Source organism: Desmodus rotundus, chromosome X (genome assembly GCF_022682495.2).
Source record: "Desmodus rotundus isolate HL8 chromosome X, HLdesRot8A.1, whole genome shotgun sequence".
In the NCBI taxonomy this organism is placed as follows: Eukaryota; Metazoa; Chordata; class Mammalia; order Chiroptera; family Phyllostomidae; genus Desmodus; species Desmodus rotundus.
In genome coordinates this window covers 63,567,823-63,585,019 of record NC_071400.1, presented here as the reverse complement: position 1 = coordinate 63,585,019, position 17,197 = coordinate 63,567,823, and the positions used below count along the sequence as shown (strand labels likewise).

The following is a 17,197-nucleotide window of genomic DNA, read 5'->3' as shown; positions in this document are numbered from 1 at the left end:
CATACCTGATAAGGGTCCAGCAACTAAAATACAACTTCAACAACAAAAAGACCAAAAAAAAAAAAAAAACCCAATAAAAAATGGCAAGGATTTGAACACCTATTTCTCCTAAGAAGATAAAAGAGATACAAAGGGTCCATAAGCATATGAAAAGATGCTCAACATCATTATCCTTCATGGAAATGCAAATAAAAATCACAGAGAGATACAACTTCACACCCACTATGATGAAACAATGAGAAAGACAAATAACAAGTGTTGATAAGGATGTGGACAAGCTGCTTCGGGAAATTTGGCAATTCCTCAAAAAGTTAAACATACAGTTGCCAAATGGCCCAGGATTTCACCACAGAAATAAATGTTCACACAAAAGCTTGTACACAAATATTCACAGAAGCATTATTCATAACAACAAAAAAGCAGAATATACCCAAATATGATCAACTGACAAATGGGTATACAGAGTGTACCATAATCTATTCAATGGAATATTATTTGGCAATAAGAAGGAATAAAGTACTGATACGTGCTACTACATAGATAAAACTTGAAAACATAGTTATAGGTGAAAGAAGCCAGACAGAAAAGGCCATATACTGTACGATTCCATTTATGTAAAATGCCTAGAACAGGGAAATAAACAGACAGAATGTAGGTAAGTGAAAGCCAGAGGCTAGGGAGTTAGGGGTCAAGAATGAAGAAAGAGCCCTGGCTGGTGTGGCTCAGTAGACTGAGCAATGGGAAAATTTGCTGGATGATTTCCAGTCAGGGCACGCACCTGGGTTGCAGGCCTGGTCCCCAACTGGGGGCAAGTGAGAGGCAACTGATCGATGTTCCAAATATTCTGGAATTTGTTGTGATGGTTGCACAACTTGTGAATACACAAAAAACCACTGAATTGTATACATTAAAAGGGGGAATTTTATGGTGTATGGATTATATTTGGATAAAAATATTTGCCTAGATAAATTTGGATAGAAATTATTAAAACATAAAAGTGTATTTGTCTTTCACAGCCTGGCTTATTTCACTTAGCATAATGCTCTCCAGATCCGTCTATGCTGTCTCAAAGGATAGGACAAATACCCTATGATCTCACCTATAAGTGGAACCTAATCAACAAAACAAGCAAGCAAGCAAAATATAACCAGAGACATTGAAATTAAGAACAAACTGACAGTAGCCAAAGGGGAGGGTGGGAAGGGATAAAGGGGGGAGAAAAAGGAGGGGTTTTCAGGAACATGTATAAAGAACACATGGACAAAACCAAAGGTCGAGGGTGGGAGGAAAATGGAGACAACTGTACTAGAACAACAATAAAAAAAATGTAAACAAAAAAAAAAGCCCTGGCTGGTGTAGGCCAGTGGATTGAGTGCAGGCCTGCAAACCAGAGGGTCGCCGGTTCTATTCCCAATCAGGGCACATGTCTGGGTTGCAGGCCAGGTCCTCAGTGGGGGACGTGAGAGGCAACCACACATTGATGTTTCTCTCCCTCTCTTTCTCCTTCCCTTTCCCCCCCTCTCTAAATAAATAAATAAAATCTCTAAAAAAAATTAAAAATACCTGGTATCTTCTTTACTATTTAACATTGTACTAGAGTTTGTGACCAGTGAGATAAGGCAAAAATAAAAATAAAAAGCATAAAGATTGGAAAGAATAAGTAAAACTGCCTCTAATGCAGATTATATAATCATTTACATTGAAAATCCTTAGGCATAAAAAATAACAAAAAGTAATATTGCATACATTGAACTGTAGCGAAGTCTTAGAATACAGGAACAATACACAAAAAAACAATTTTATTTTATATACCAACAGCAAAAAACTAGAAAAATATAACTTCAAAAGCAATTCCATTAATAGTATCGTCAAACATAAAACATTTAGAAATAAGTTTACCAAAAGATGTCTCTCCATACATACACACAAAAAACAGAGATGTGCTAAAACCTCCACACTACGGAACATTGCTGAGAAATTAAAGAAAACATAAATAAATGGAGAAATATGCCATGTTCCTGGGTTGGAAGATTCAATATTGTTATATTATTTCTCCTCAAATTGATCTACAGATTTTACATAACCCTTATTAAAATCCCACCAGACATCTTTCTGTAGAAATTGTCCATCTGATTCTAAGATTTGCATGGAAATGCAAAGGACCTAGAATATCCAAAGGAATATCGAAAAGGCAAAACAAAATAGAAAGATTTGTACTACCTAACCTCCGGACATACAATAAAGCTACACCAATCAAGACACTGTGATACTGGCCTATGGACGGACAAATAGATCAGCGCAACAGGATGTACAGTCCAGAAACAGATCCGCGCGTGTATGGTTATTTTACTGTTGACAAAGGTGCCAAAGCCATCTGATGGAAAAAGAAAACCTTTTCAACAACTAGAGCTTGAACAATGGCATGTTCATATGGAGAGAAAAAAAGACCTTTTGATCCCCTACCTCACAATTCATAAAAATTCAAAATGGACTGCAAACTTGAACCTAAAACCTAAAACAGGATAGTATCTTTGTAATGTGGGTATAAGCAAAGGTTTCTGAAGCCACAGAAAGCAATAACAACAGAAAATTTTGATGAATTAAACTTCAGCAAGATTAAATACCTTGTCTCATCAAATGAAACTGAGGCAGAATAATAAGAAGCTAGGAAAATTCCTTGACAAGTGGAACAGGGAAACTGAGACAGATAGCTGAACAAAATGGTGGAGCAATTTACAGCCAGGTGCAGATGGTCACCTCCCTAGAGATGATAACATGTAGGCTTCAGTTGTATTTCAGCTCCAGGACCAGCGACAATGACTAATGACCTCCTGCCCTGTCACTGAACAATCAGTAGAGACCATGCCCCTGAAAAGGCACACCTGGAAAAGTGATAAATATTTTGCTGAAACCCTCCAGCACCAGACCTCCCCTAAGATTCCCACCTGCAGGAGAGAGATAAAAGCCTCATGACAAAGGACCCAGAGCAAGGCACCAAGGTGAGGTGAGCTCTCCCTCTGAGGAACAGCCCGCACCAATCACTTTTCCCCCTTCTTCACTCTCTTCTTGCCACAAAGGCACACATCTGAACAATATGGGATCTGCAGACTTTCAAGCAGGGAGCAATGGGCAGCAGCAGCTCTTCCCAGACTGAGCCTGAGAACCTGTGCCCAAGGCCTCCCAATCAGTTAAGGCAGCCAAGCCTAGGCTCTCCTGTTACTTGTACGCTAATAAGCCTTTCCTTGTTTTACTGTCCCCAGCTTTAATGTAGGGAACATATTAGTCACCTTAATAGTCACCTGGACTGGTGTTGTGAAATCTTTCCTACACAAAGTCAAGAACCCACACACTATCCCTAGCCCTAAGTAGACCTATTCAGGGCAAAGTCCCCTGTCTGGCAAAAAAGATTAAAAAAAAATAAAAAAAATTACAAAATTGAATTAACAATTCACAAACTGGAGAATATATTTGTAAAGTATGTATCTGACAAAGGACTAGTATCCAGAATATAAAAACTCCTTTAAGTCAATAATAGCAAGGCAAACAACAAGCAAAATAAAATGGGCAAATGCCCTGTAAAGACACGTTAGAAAGATACAGCAACACAAAAACCAATAAATACACAAAATAGTGCTCAGCATCATAGTCATCAGGGAAATGCAAATTAAACCACAATGAGATACCACTACACACCTACCAAAACAGTTAAGATAATGTTGGTGAGGGTATGGAACTCTCATATATCCCTGGTGTTAGTGTAAAATGGTGCACCCAATTTCGAAAATGGGCTATTTCTTTAAAAGTTAAATACCTATCCTAAGACCCAGTAATACCTACTCTCCAGGTATTATCCAGGCGAAATGAACACATTTTAACAAAAGGACTTATAAAAGAATGTTCGTAGCAGCTTTATTCCTAATAGATGAAAACTAGAAAACTCAGGTGTTCACAAATAGTAAAATGGATGAAAAATTTGGTATATTCATACGATGGAATGATACTCTGCAGTAAAAAAATAAACTATCAATACACACAACATGTATCCATCTAAAACATACTAAGTGACAGAAACCTTACACAGGAGTACATACTGTATGATTTCATTACATGAAGGTCTAGAACAGACTAACCTACGGTGAAAAAAGTCCGCAGTGGTGGACTTTGGTGGGGACTGACTGGGAAGGGGCACGCGGCAACTTTCTGCAGTAATGGCAGTATTCTATATCAGGTGGGCAGGCTACCTACAGCCTGCAGGCCAAATCCGGCCCTCCACCTGTTTTTGTGAATAAAGTTGTATTGGAACACAGCCATGCCCATTCTTTTACATTATTGCCTATGACTGTCTTCATGCATACAATAGGAAGGTCGAGTCCTTGTAACAGAGAGTCTATAACCCACAAAGCCTGAAATAGTTACTATTCTAGAGCATTACAGAAAAGATCTGACAACTTCTGCCCTATATATTGATAATGGCTTGGGTTACACAGGTGTAATCGTTTGTCAAAACACACTAAATTATAATCTGTGCATTTTACTGCACTTAAATGTAAACTAAAAAATATATAAACAAATACTGAGTTCTAGTCAATGATATGAAGTATTTCAGGATGAAGTATACTGATGTCAGCAACTTTAATTTTGAAATGTACCAGAAAAATAAAATGAATTGATAAATGCATAAAGGGATAGCGAGAGCAAATACAGCAAAAGCTACCTCTATAATCTAGTTGGTAATTATATGGGTATTCACTCTACAAATCTTTCAAGTTTTCTGTACCTTCGAAATATTTCTTAATAAAATCTTGGGGAAATTCTTTTAATTAGGTAAGGAAAGTATATAACACATGGCCACAAAAATGAATTTTCCAAAGCAAAATACTTTGTGAAACAACTCTATACAAAAGAAATAAATCCTGGAATAACATGCTTTGTCTGAAGAAACTGCTCATCCCTGTTAGGAGTTAGCACGCACACATAAGAATTCATTATAATTTATGCCAGCAATTTTCAACCACTGTGGTGTACCACAAGAATTTTTAAAACATACATTACTTGACTATTTAGTCAGGGGCACTGACCTCTTTTTCCCTTGGATTGTCAAAAAAAATAATAATAACAACAGCCAATACAATAGCCATCCAGTGTGAATAAATCAAAATTATACCTTTTTTGGTGTACCACAGAATTTTAGTAATTGGTTTATGTATGCCAGGAAATGAAAATGGTTGAAAATGGCTGATTTATGCCCTTGATAAAGAGGGAATTTTATAAAACACACAGTACTTGAGATAATAGCTCTTTGCAACAATATATCATCATTAGAAAACTCTTACAGTTCAGCATACCTTTTATCTAAGAACCTCAAGTACTTTATTAGCCAAACTCAATAAATTCAGGGATTTTAGGGTTATCTAAAGCATAACAGAAGATCAAGAAAAGAGTAAACGTAAATTCTCAGTTCCTTCCTTTAATTATTTCAAATCATTCCGGCAAGTTAAAGAAATCTCACTGAAGTCATCATACCCTTTTTTTCTCCAATTCTGGCAGAAAAGATACCATAGCTATCTTACAAAGAGGCTGAGTGGTGTAACAATGAATGGCATAGCCTCTGCACCCAGGTAGTCTGGGTTCAAATCCTGATCCTCTTGTATGACATTGGGAAAGTAACTTAACCTCTCTGAACCTCAGTTTCCTCACCTGTAAAATGGGGGTAATGACAGCTACTATTCATAGGGTTGTTGTGACGATAGTACATGTCAAGCTGTTAGAGAACAGTATTTGGCACCTAGGAATCACACAATAGTGATCATTAGTATCATTTCATAAAGGCAAATGCTTTATTACAAATGTAGAACAGTAAGATAGGCTCCTAACATTTTAGGACTAACAAATATACTGGCCTCCTTGCTATTTTTCAAACATGCCAGACATACCGTATTTTGCCGTATGTGTACTCTCGTGTATAATGTGCACCCACGTTTTTGGCCCAAATTTCAGGAAAGAAAAACTTTAATTTTATTTTTTAATTCAGTTTTTTACTTATTTGTATTCAGAAACAAAACTAATTATCTCATTCAGGGTATTATTTTGCATACAGATATCATTATTGCTTTCCAGAGATATACTTTTAATGTACAAGCACAAATAAAAGAATTAAAAACATTTATATAGATATGGAATTAGTACTACCCACATATAATGCGCATCCTCATTTTTCCCTCAAAAATTTGGACAAAAAGGTGCACATTATACACGGCAAAATACGGTACCTCATACTCCTCCCTCAGGACCTTTTCACTGGTTATTCCCTCTACCTGGAATGTACACTGCGGGCACCCCATTACCACCTTCGGGTGTTTGCTCAAAAGTCACCTTCTGAATGAGGCCTAACCTAATCACAACCTTATTGAAAACCGCAACCCACTTTTCCTTCTTAAGCCTGCTCTACATTTTCCCAATCTCCTTGTAATGTTATCATATAGTTTACTTTTTATTATGGTTACTGAGTCTCCCCTTGATTAGGCAACATAACTCAGTGATAGAAAGCAAATAAGCTTTTTGTTATTTTAACTTTTGTTTTTTATTCCCTGACATATCCCAAGTAGGTTCTAAAATATTTTTTGTTATCATCATTGGGTCTAATCCCTTCACTTTACAGATAAGGAAAATCCAAAGAGACTTTGATCAAGGCCACCCAGTCAGTAAAGGAAAGAGCAAGAAACAGGGACTGACTCCCAGTTCAGTGCCATTTCTACTATAGCCCATGATCTCCTTGACCCTTGAACATTACAGAAAAATCACAATCATCCACCATTTTCCCCCAGGAGAATTTACCTTTGGAATGTCTTGGCTTTGCAAATGCTGCTGTGTCTGAAACAAAGAAATGCTTTGAAAGGCAGTGGAAGCCTGTACTGGAATTCTAGGTGTTGATAGATGAACAAAGAAGACGGTTGATTTAGAAGGGCTATCCCAAAGCTTTGAAAGAGGGTCTGCTGTTGTAATTGTTTCTGATGACCCAAAAACAAGTGTCAAGCTTGAAGATGGTTGCCACTATGGCTGGATAGCAGAATGATGCTATCCATACATGCTGGCTGTTGCTGTGCTGTTTTTCTGCAGGGAAAAAGACTGTTCTGTAATGCCTAAGAACTTGAAGCTGCTCTAAAAGTTGTATTACATATTGTTGCTGCTGGTTGTAACCATTGTTGCAAAGGAGGTGTAATATAGACCATGTCTGTAATGGCCTTTGGAATACCTAGTAATGGATGAACTTGGTTAGATGCCTGTGAATGAGGTACCTGCTGCTGGAAAACAGCATGTTGGCTACACAAAGAATACTGTTGATTTATGTGACCTTCTTGAGTAGACAACTGATGGCTTTTTGTCCATGAGATGAGTGAATTATCTGCTGATGCAGAATGAAAGCTGAGTGAGAACCCTGGCTTGGTGTTAGATGTGACTTGGAAAGCTGTGCAGAGAAGTATGAGGGCTGGATCTGGGCCTTGAAGGGGCCTGCTGAAGGAAGGACATCTGTGCAGGGTGTTGAAACTGGCTTTCCATGACCCTCTAAGATGTAATGCTAGTTGACTGGAGTTTTAGCTGCTGGTGTCCTAAATTCACATCTGCTTGGGATGGAGCTTCTGAATGCTGGAAATTAAATAAAGGCTCTGTAGAATGTGTCTGTGTATCTAAGGTTGATGTTAAATATGTCTTTTGTTGAAGATACTACCTTGGGGTTGGGTTAAATAGGCTGGTTGTTCACATGTCTGTGCTATACAAGGTGGACCTGAGTATAACTTCTATTATTTTAATTTACTCCTCACCTGAGGACATTCTTTCACTGCTCTGGGTGGGGGGTGGGGGGGAGGGGGGAAGAGACGGACACAGAAACAGAGACGCATTGATGCGAGAGAAAAACATCAATGGGCTATCTTCCATACGCACCCAGACAAAGGACCAAACCCGCACCCTAGGAATGTGCCCTCACCAGGAATTGAAATCTGCAACCTTTCAGTGTATGGGAGGGTGCTCCAAACAACTGAGCCACAGTGCCAGGGCTGAGTATAAACTTCTGATCTGCAGCGTTTGTAATTAGCATGTACTTCATTACTATTAGAAGGGTTCACTGTGTATATTTGCTGGGTTACGAAGGTTGTCTATTCAGTTGTCTGGATGGTGGAAACAGTTTCTCCTGAATAAGGGACACGCTTGAGATGTAGTGCCTGGTAAGGAGGCTGTTCCATAGGTTACACAGGGTAAGCTACTTGGATCCTATATGCTGGCTGGTCTGGAAAAGATGACTAAACAAGAGGTTGCACTGGATAAGCAGGCTTCTCTTGGGCTGGGGCTGAGTAAGAGGGCTGTAGTAATGGGTGGAACTATTCTGCATAGAATAAGTTGGCTGTGATCCCAGTGGTTGTACAGTATAAAGAGAATGCTCGGTGGTTGGCAGTGAATAAACAGGCTGTGCTGGAGTCTAGACGGTAAAGTTGGCTGTAATGGGTAAGAAGCTTGTTCTCAGGGATTTATCAGAAGGGGCAGCTGCTCAAGAGCCTTCAATGGGAAGGATGGAATTTTTGTAGGTGGTCCTGGATAAATGTGTTGAACAGAATAAGACGGCTGGGCAAGGGGCTGAATCACATTTTTAAAAAAATTGTCCAAGAGGTTTTTTCTTGTACAAAACCCAGCACTTTGTAAAAGGCATACAAAAATACAGTATGTAAAAGAAAAAACTGCTGTCCGCATAATACCCAACAGCAGCTTATAAAACACAAGCTAGCTACTCAGGTGACACATGAGTAACCTACTTCCTAACTGTTCTCCAATGACAGTTCCAGAAGTCAGTTGACTACTGAAAACCATGCTCCAAAATGTAGAGAGGCTTTTCCCACATTTCCACTGGGGTTTTCTGGTGCCAAGAAGCAACCTCAGAAATAGACCATCATGCATAATAGGTTTAGAAGTAGCAGGTGGCTTTCCAAAGCCACATAAAGCCCTCTACCATCCTTCTTCCTCCCCTCCTTTCAAATCCACAGCCAGCAGATACCTGCTGCTCTGGGCAAAGTTCTAGAGGGGCGCTGTTCCTTCTTACAGACTAGGCTTAGGGGCTCCTGAGGTTTCCCACAAGACACTACAGGGTTGGCTACCTTTCACAGACTGAAGGCTGCACCTCGAATCCACTTGGAGGTGCCCACTTGGGGCAAAACCCATCATGGTCCACTGAACAGAGTTCCCACCAGGAAGCTAGGCCACCTTTTGGAGGACTGGATGAGTAACAGCAGCTCTCCCAGTAAAAACTTCAGTAAGGCCCAGATTTTGGGAAAGGGATCCTGACTCATGCCAGGCAGGCAGGTGGCCCAAGGGTGGCTGCAGAGATAGCAAGCTCCTTGGGAGTTGCAAGAGCAGGGACAGGTTTGCATGATTCTAGTAGAACTTCAACCTTAGCACTCAGGGATTAAGATGACAGGGAGCTGGGAAATAAGAAGTGGTACATACAATTCTCTCTTGAGGAGCCTGACATCTGCCTTGAGAAAAGATTCTAAGACAGAAGACACCTGAGTGGGGAACAAATTCAAAGCCAGGACTCCGAGCCATCTCCAGGCTAGGACCCACTTCCCTGTATCTTTGGGGAAATATTTTTGACTTGTGGGAAAAGGTCAAAAATATTTCCCATTGCATGTAGAGCCCATTGCATTAACAAAGGCAGAAGGAAACAAACAAACAAAAAAAGTCCCTTATGAGGACAGAATGGTCTCTCCCTCAGAGGAATAGGCCTAGAGGGCTTTGAGACAAACAATCTAAAGGCTAATCTCTTTAAATGTTCTCAAGGTCACAGCATTGAGAATGGGAGGAAGGGTATCATCTAACATTATTATATATATATATATATATATATGTATATATTAAAGGTTTCTAACTCCTCGTCTACTGTAAAGTGTCTGACAGTGAGGTAATGGTCCATGTTGATCAAGTCTGTGAGCTTGTCTTCACCCAAGACAGCTCATGTGTCCCCTGGAAAAAGGAGCCTCGGGGAGAATGTCCAGGCCCAGCTGGACATCCTATCATCACTCCAGACAGCAGTAGGAGCATCCTTTCCCAGCCGAACGCTCATCTGGAGTGTGACATTTCATGCAGGCTAGAGGCCCCAACCGTAGATACGGTTTTATCTACCACCTGTTGCATAGCATCTGTCAGACGTTTCTCCAAAGCTAGTGAACTAGGTAGACCCCAGGGCTCCTCAGTCAGCTGCCTGCCTGAGAAGCCAAAGGTGCTAGAGAAGACCCAGTGCTCCCATGAGTCAGGGGAAAGGGAGAGCTGGGGTTCTAGGTTTCCAAGAATGCAAGCCCTTATTATGTGCACTGGCTGCAAAGCATCCTGAGATCTACTGTCTAGACTTTCCTACTCATAACCAAAATGTGCAAATTACTAAAGGGGAGAGAGAAGGTTAAAAAGTAAACTCCAGCCCTGGCCAGTGCAGCTCAGTTGGTTGGAGCACTGTACCACAAACCAAAAGGTCACCAGTTTGATTCCTGGTCAGGGCACATGTCTAGGTTGTGGGTTCGGTCCCTATTTGGGGTACATACAAGGCAACCAATCAATGTTTCTCTCTCACATTGCTGTTTCTCTCCCTCTCTATCTCCCCCGCTTCCCCTCTTTCTAAAAATAATAATCATGTCCTCAAGTGAGGACAAAAAAAAATTTAATAAAAAATAAAAATAAAATTAAAAAAATGAAATAAACTTGTAAGAAAGAGAAGTCAGGCTTTTTGGTCTGTTAGTAGCTACTGAGGTATGCAATTCTTTTCTGCAGCTGCTGCTGCCGGGATCGGAGCTGCCTTTTCTCTGTAGCCAATCTCTTCTCAGCCCCAACCAGGGCTTGCACGTATTCCAACGCCTTTCTCAGGATCACCACTTTGGGGGCCTTAGAGCAGCTGGCCAGGGCAGGTATCTGGTTCCTCAGGGCCAAGAACCTCCAACGGAGGTCATTCCGCCTTTTACGCTCCAGGAGGTTGTGTTTCTCCCTCTTGGTCACATCCTCAGTATCAGAACTGAGAAGTTTGGGATGGCAGGACCGGGGAGCCCCCCTTTCTATAAGTGAGGGGCTTACAACCTCTTCATGCATCTCATCCGCTGTCTCCTCTGGATCATCTACCGCCGGAGCCTCTTGTTGGGAACCTCTCTTTGGAGGCCGTCTGCGGGAGCAGTTTTCTGGAGGCAAACGGGCAGCATAGTTGTGTTGTTGCTGATGGACGGAGATGTGGAAGTGTTTCATGCACGGGTCCAAAGAGTCTGCTTGCACCATGATGGTGACCGGTTTCCGTACACCCAGGGGCTGTCTCTTCTTCACCATCACCACACCAGTTTCTTCACCCTCCAAGTCGCTAGGGCTCTCAGACCCTGAGCTGGCCTGGGTCTTAGGCTCACCCAGTGTACAGACGGCAGCAGGCGCCAGGTTGCGGACTTCGAGGCTAGGAGTGCAGTCCGGGATACCAGGCACCTTGGGTGGGTTCCCCCCGGGAACACCAGTGGTGAGCCGGTTGTTCACCACTCTCTCCAGCCGTTCCAGGGCCGAGAAGCCACTCCACATGCAGTCACGGCGGATGATGGAGGCATAGTTCCTGCCCCAACCTTTTGAGTGGCCCCGGGATTCTGCCTCATCCCCTGTGCCCCCTCCAGGCCATGGCTCTGTGGAACCAATTCCAGGGGTCAGGTCCCTGGCGCCGGGACCTGAGCCCCATGGTGCCATAGGGGGTGATGGCACCAGCTCGAATTTCTTCCAGATGTCCTCGCTGGGCAATGTGGAACGGTAGAAATCTTCCCCGCAGTCATAGTCATAGAAATAGTGCTGGTACGAGTTGCACTCCACATCTGCTCCCTCACACCTACCACCTGCCCCAGGGAGTGGACCCACTTCAGGTCGCTGAATCACATTTTCAGTACCACCCTTTGGCTGCCGCCGACTTGCATGAGCTTCAGATTCTCGCAGAATACCATCCTGCTGAACGTTTTTTTGTGGTGATGCCATAATCTTAGGCTGTAAAATTAATGGCTCCTGCTGAATAGAGGCTTGGAAACCAGGCTTCTTCAAAAGTATAATCTGACTCTGTGGCACAGAAGTACCTGGAGTTATAGACTCCTGATGTGCCACTGGGTATGGCCGGGATACTGAGTGTATCTTTTGTGAAGGCTGATGGGCCCCTGAATGGCCCTCAATGGAACTAGAAAGGAGTTGTGCTGTACCAGCAGCATTCTGCGCACTGCTCACATATTGAGCAGAAGAATGATTTGACAAAGCTTGAGGGTGATTAACCGGTAAGAAATTAGAAGTCTGATTGGCATCTGGTGATTTGGTTAATCCCTGATTCCAATTTCTAGGGCCAAGCTCAAGTTGAAGACCAACTGTTGGATGCTGGGAAGTAACATGTGGAGCAGGCAATGTATGAGGAGAAACTGCAGAAAAGACTGGTTGTGGAACTCCAGTAACGGGCAAGTCTAAAATCATAGGTTGGGATGAAGTTTGTCCATCTGCTCCAAAGCTCAGCTGTAGTTCCTGGTGCTGGTGCAAGGAAAATTTAAAGTATGAATGCATAGAACAAGCCCATCGTAATGGGACTGTCCCAGACAAAATGATAGGTGAAATAATGCTATGTTCCAAAAATTTCATCAAGTTACCAAAAAGGCTCTGGGTATAACATTAATCCTATAAAAATCCCAATACCATGAGTATACTATTTGAATACACTAACGAGATGATACCAGTCCCAGCAATACACTGTTCATGGATTCCCATTTATATTGCAACTGACACATTACTCATTCAAAACCTGGTAGAAATTCAGAGTAACTGAACCTGACACTTTCACACACCACACAGTAGAAGTTCCAAGAAAAGGCTCAAAAGAATTCAATATAATAGCTAAAATGAACATAGAAGCTCTCTTAAGAGGAGAAGAAAAAGTTGGCTGAATAAATATAGGTTAGCTGTAGTAAGTCCTAGAACTTCAACCACTACACTAATAAAAAGACCCCAAAGATGAAAGTGCTTTCTTATGTGGCTTTAGGTGAAATGGACAGGCTACAAGATAGTATGTATGTCATGTTTGTGCTTAACAAAATTATGTATGTATACACAGAAAAAGATAAATCTGGAGGCTCTATCTCCAAAATGCAAAAAAAATAAATTGTCCCTAACTGAAGGGATAAGAGGTGATTTTCACTGTCTTCTTTATAACTTTATGAGCTTTATTTTTAAACAAGTAAATATCACTTTTAAAATAATTTTTAAAATATTTTTTAATTTTGGAAACACATTTTAAAATGCACATACCTGTATACTTAAGTGGTTGAACCTATGTTAATTTAAATATCCATTCAACACACTTTGCATTATAGTCTTAGAGACAAATCAAACCACAACATGAGCTCAGTTACAAATATGTACCATATCACCTACAAACACCATGAAACACCAGGCACTGTCAAGATATCAAATTAAATCGACCCCTGGCCAAGTTTAAATGTATCAGGCATTTGTCAAATATGTGTATGCTTTCCCCTACAAGACTATAAGCTCCTTGAGAGCAAGGATCATTATTTAATTTTATTTATTTTATTCTCCCAGAGATGGTAGTCATTAAGTTTACTGATGAACTGTGACAGACTATATATCAATCTTTTAAAAGAAACAGATGAACCAGCTGCTAACTAAATCATGTACAGAGAATGCCTACAAGCTCAGACCATCTCATTCCCAAAAGCAGAAGGCACATGCACACAGGGGATGGTGAGGTTGAAGAAAGAAAATGAAGGGATGGCAAAGAAAAACCCAACCAAGTGTCCAGGGCCCATAACCTAGGGAACTAGGATACAATTTTGATAAATGAATTCTCACAAAGACTGTTTACTTATTGCCAGAAATGAGTAACAATGACTTTGAGTGTCTAAAAGACAAAAACACTTATTTTTCTTACAGAAATAAATATGAATCAAAAAAGTCAAGAATGTATATGAAAGTGCTAAAAATTGTAAGAGTCTAATACCAATGCTATGTTTAATCTAGAAAAGATATCCTTCCACATTCAAACCAGGCTGGGAAAGCCCAATACAAAGAATAAACGATCACTACCACGAGAAAGACATCTAAACCCTAAATAAAACTTTTTATCCCATATACACAGTTCACAGTTTCTTTTCCAATTATACAAGCAGTTTTTCAAGAGCCTAGTTACACAATGTTAGTTTAGGTACATCCTCAAGAAGAATGTCTTAGCTGAAGGAAAGCATAAATAACTTTTAGCTTTCAGTGACTTTTATATAAACTGGTGAATTTATGAAAGAAAGCCTTTGCCTGTCAGAAAGTCTAGGGAGTGTTAGATACATTTAACTGAATACAGAACCTCCAATGTGTATCTTACCTTTATCTGTGAGACCTTCTGGACAGTTAATGGGGACACCAGAGGTTGTGAGACAACTGGCGGTCCAAGGACATGTACAGGCAAAACAGTGGACTGACCTTGAGCCAAAGGCAAAATTTGGGGCTGAGTCAGCTTTGGCTGCTTCTGCAACAGTTAAATAAGGAAAAAAGATTAAAGATAAACTCTCCCATTTACAGTAAATATATTGATTATATACTTTAAAATGTAACAGCTCATCTCACCACTGAAACCTGCTGGTAATGTCCTACGAGCTGCTGGGATGGATAAATTTTCCCAGGAACTTTTATTTCAGCCTGTGGGATGTTAGACACCATCTGAGAACCCATCATCTGGTCTGAGGTATAGGCTGTACTGGGCTGATTTGTATCCGACTGTATAACTGATCCAGCTCCTGCCTCGGACATAGTGTCACCTACGACAAAGAAAATAAGGAACAGGCAGAAGTAAAACTATGAAGCACCAGGTCCAAATGGCACATGAAATGGTAAGTGTCTATTTTTTTTACATTGACAACCTGAGACATCTTCAAATAAAATATGTATACTGCACAATTAATTGAAAACTATCTTGTAAACTCTGTGCTGACACTAAAGTATAACTAAAATTTTCTTAGTACATCAAAAGCTAACCAAAATGAATCACATAAAAATCAACTCCATTTGCTGGCCACTTCATATATACCCCTAATTAATCTATACTTGGCATTAGGATTTCAGTAAAACCTAAATATCATATTCTTTCTCATTCTTGTAGAACCTAGCTAGAGAATAACAGTCTTATACAACAATTAGTTATTACTATGAAAATACTATGTACTTCTAGACAAGAGAATGTATAACGACAGAAAAAATTAGAGGAACTGTTAATTTTATACTGGAATCCAAAATACAAAGGGTCTTAAAGTCTAAAATATTCCGTCTTGAAGAATAAATCACATCTTTAGTTCCTAATTTTATTTTTTAAAGGACTTATTTTATACTCTTATAATGGTAAAAACAAAATGATTATAATCCTTGTGCCACTAGCACCTTAGACAAGTCACTTAACAAAACTTAATTTTAAGAACATAGTTTCTTAATTTAATTTAATTTTTTAAAGTTATTTTGTTTTTATTTTATATTTTAAAATATTTTATTTATTTGTTTTTAGACAGAGGGGAAGGGAGGGAGAGAGAGAGAGAACAACAATGTGTGGTTGCCTCTCATGCGCCCCCTACTGGGGACCTGGCCAGCAACCCAGTCATGTGCCCTGACTGGGAATCAAACCAATGACCTTTTGGTTCACAGGCCAGGGCTCAATCCACTGAGCCACACCAGGCAGGGCAGTTTCTTAATTTTAAAATAAAACTGGTTGATCACTTCTCAGCCTTTTGGTTCTAAGATAAAAAGTATAAGATAAAAACTAGCTAGCTGGTCGATTTCAAAGATTTTGTAAAAAGACTGATAAAATGATAGATAACAGAGTGCTTTGAAAAATACAAAGTACTATTTGAAAATAAGGGAACACAATTACACACGTTTGTTTTCATAAACTACAACTGTGTTACCTGTAACAGAGGAGCAGTGGTGCTGTGGTTTTCTTAGTAGAAGTTGTTGTCGAACTTGCTGATCGACTTCAGTTTCTTCACATTCAGCCACAGTGTGCTGAGCAGGAACAGGGGGCAAAGTTGTATTCTGGAGTTGAGGGAGAACATTCCCCACAGACTTGCACTGAGAATCCCTGCGTTCTTCCAAACAGCCAGCTGGCTTCTTCTCTCTTGTCTTCTTTATCAGGGTCACCCGATCTCTGATGGATTTAGCAACAGCTTTGGAATCACTTTCATGGAAGAATCCTGACTTGACCTACAAACAAAACATAAAGAGCAAACTACATCTTTAACATTTAAGATTTTAACCATTTTTTTTACTAGTGGAGTTATTTTGTGCCCCCAGATTCCAAATATTATTAAATAACAGTTTTTATGTTCTTCTTAATCAGACATATGTAAATGTCAGAGACTTTAATGAGGATAAGAAAAATAGTATCACCAAGCACTGCTGAAATAATTCTGACCTTAAACAAAACAAGCAAACAGCTTGATGTTTCAGTACATGCAGTCTTATTAGAGTCATTTATGACCGTCATTAAGTTCTGTGAAAGATTAAAAAGTTTTCCTCATTCAGCAACATTAAGTGCCTACAATGGACTCCAGAGACATACAGGTGAGTAAGATGGCCCTTTGTCCTTTATGAGCACACAATCTGGTTATGAGGGATGGATAGAAACTTAACTTAAAAGGAAATAAGAGGTAAAAAATGAGCAGGTATAAAAGCCCTAAAGGAGCACATGCTTCTCTGGATGAAGTAGAGAAAGTATCACAGAGGAAGGTAAACTCTGATCTAGATTAAAACAAACAAATAAACAAACAAACAAACGAACTTACATGCTATTGAGTGTAGACATTTATAGAGAGCAACACTATAGGCTGAGAGAAGTATGCTAACAGCAAAGTACTACAGCTTACTAGGTATTAGTGGAGTGAGAAGATAAGTTAAAAACATGTTGCCTGAGAGAAATATGGCTGAGTGGCAGAAAAGACTTGAGGAGGTGCCATTGCATATCATTCTCAGTCCTACTACAAACTGTTTTTTAAACCATGTCATAGGGGTCTGCAGGCTTGGGGAAATTTCATAGTAGTTGAAAAATGATTAAAATTTTAGATGGAGCCCTGACTGGTGCAGCTTGGTTGGGAGTTGTTCTGCAAGGGCAGAGGTCGCCCTTTCCATT

General features: G+C 40.1%; 1 protein-coding gene and 1 pseudogene across 1 annotated transcript in view; both read right to left on the bottom strand.

The window, feature by feature from the left end:
- FAM120C (family with sequence similarity 120 member C) overlaps window positions 1-17,197 on the bottom strand; it is a 233,795-nt gene that overhangs the window by 176,900 nt on the left and 39,698 nt on the right. Inside the window, exons 7-9 of the mRNA XM_053916879.2 lie at window positions 15,978-16,272; window positions 14,653-14,843; window positions 14,411-14,554 (exon numbers count right to left, since the gene is read on the bottom strand). Of these exons, the coding sequence (XP_053772854.1) occupies window positions 14,411-14,554; window positions 14,653-14,843; window positions 15,978-16,272 (630 nt within the window). The remainder of the gene's footprint in view (window positions 1-14,410; window positions 14,555-14,652; window positions 14,844-15,977; window positions 16,273-17,197) is intronic.
- LOC112308171 (protein L-Myc pseudogene) lies at window positions 10,771-12,585 on the bottom strand (annotated as a pseudogene).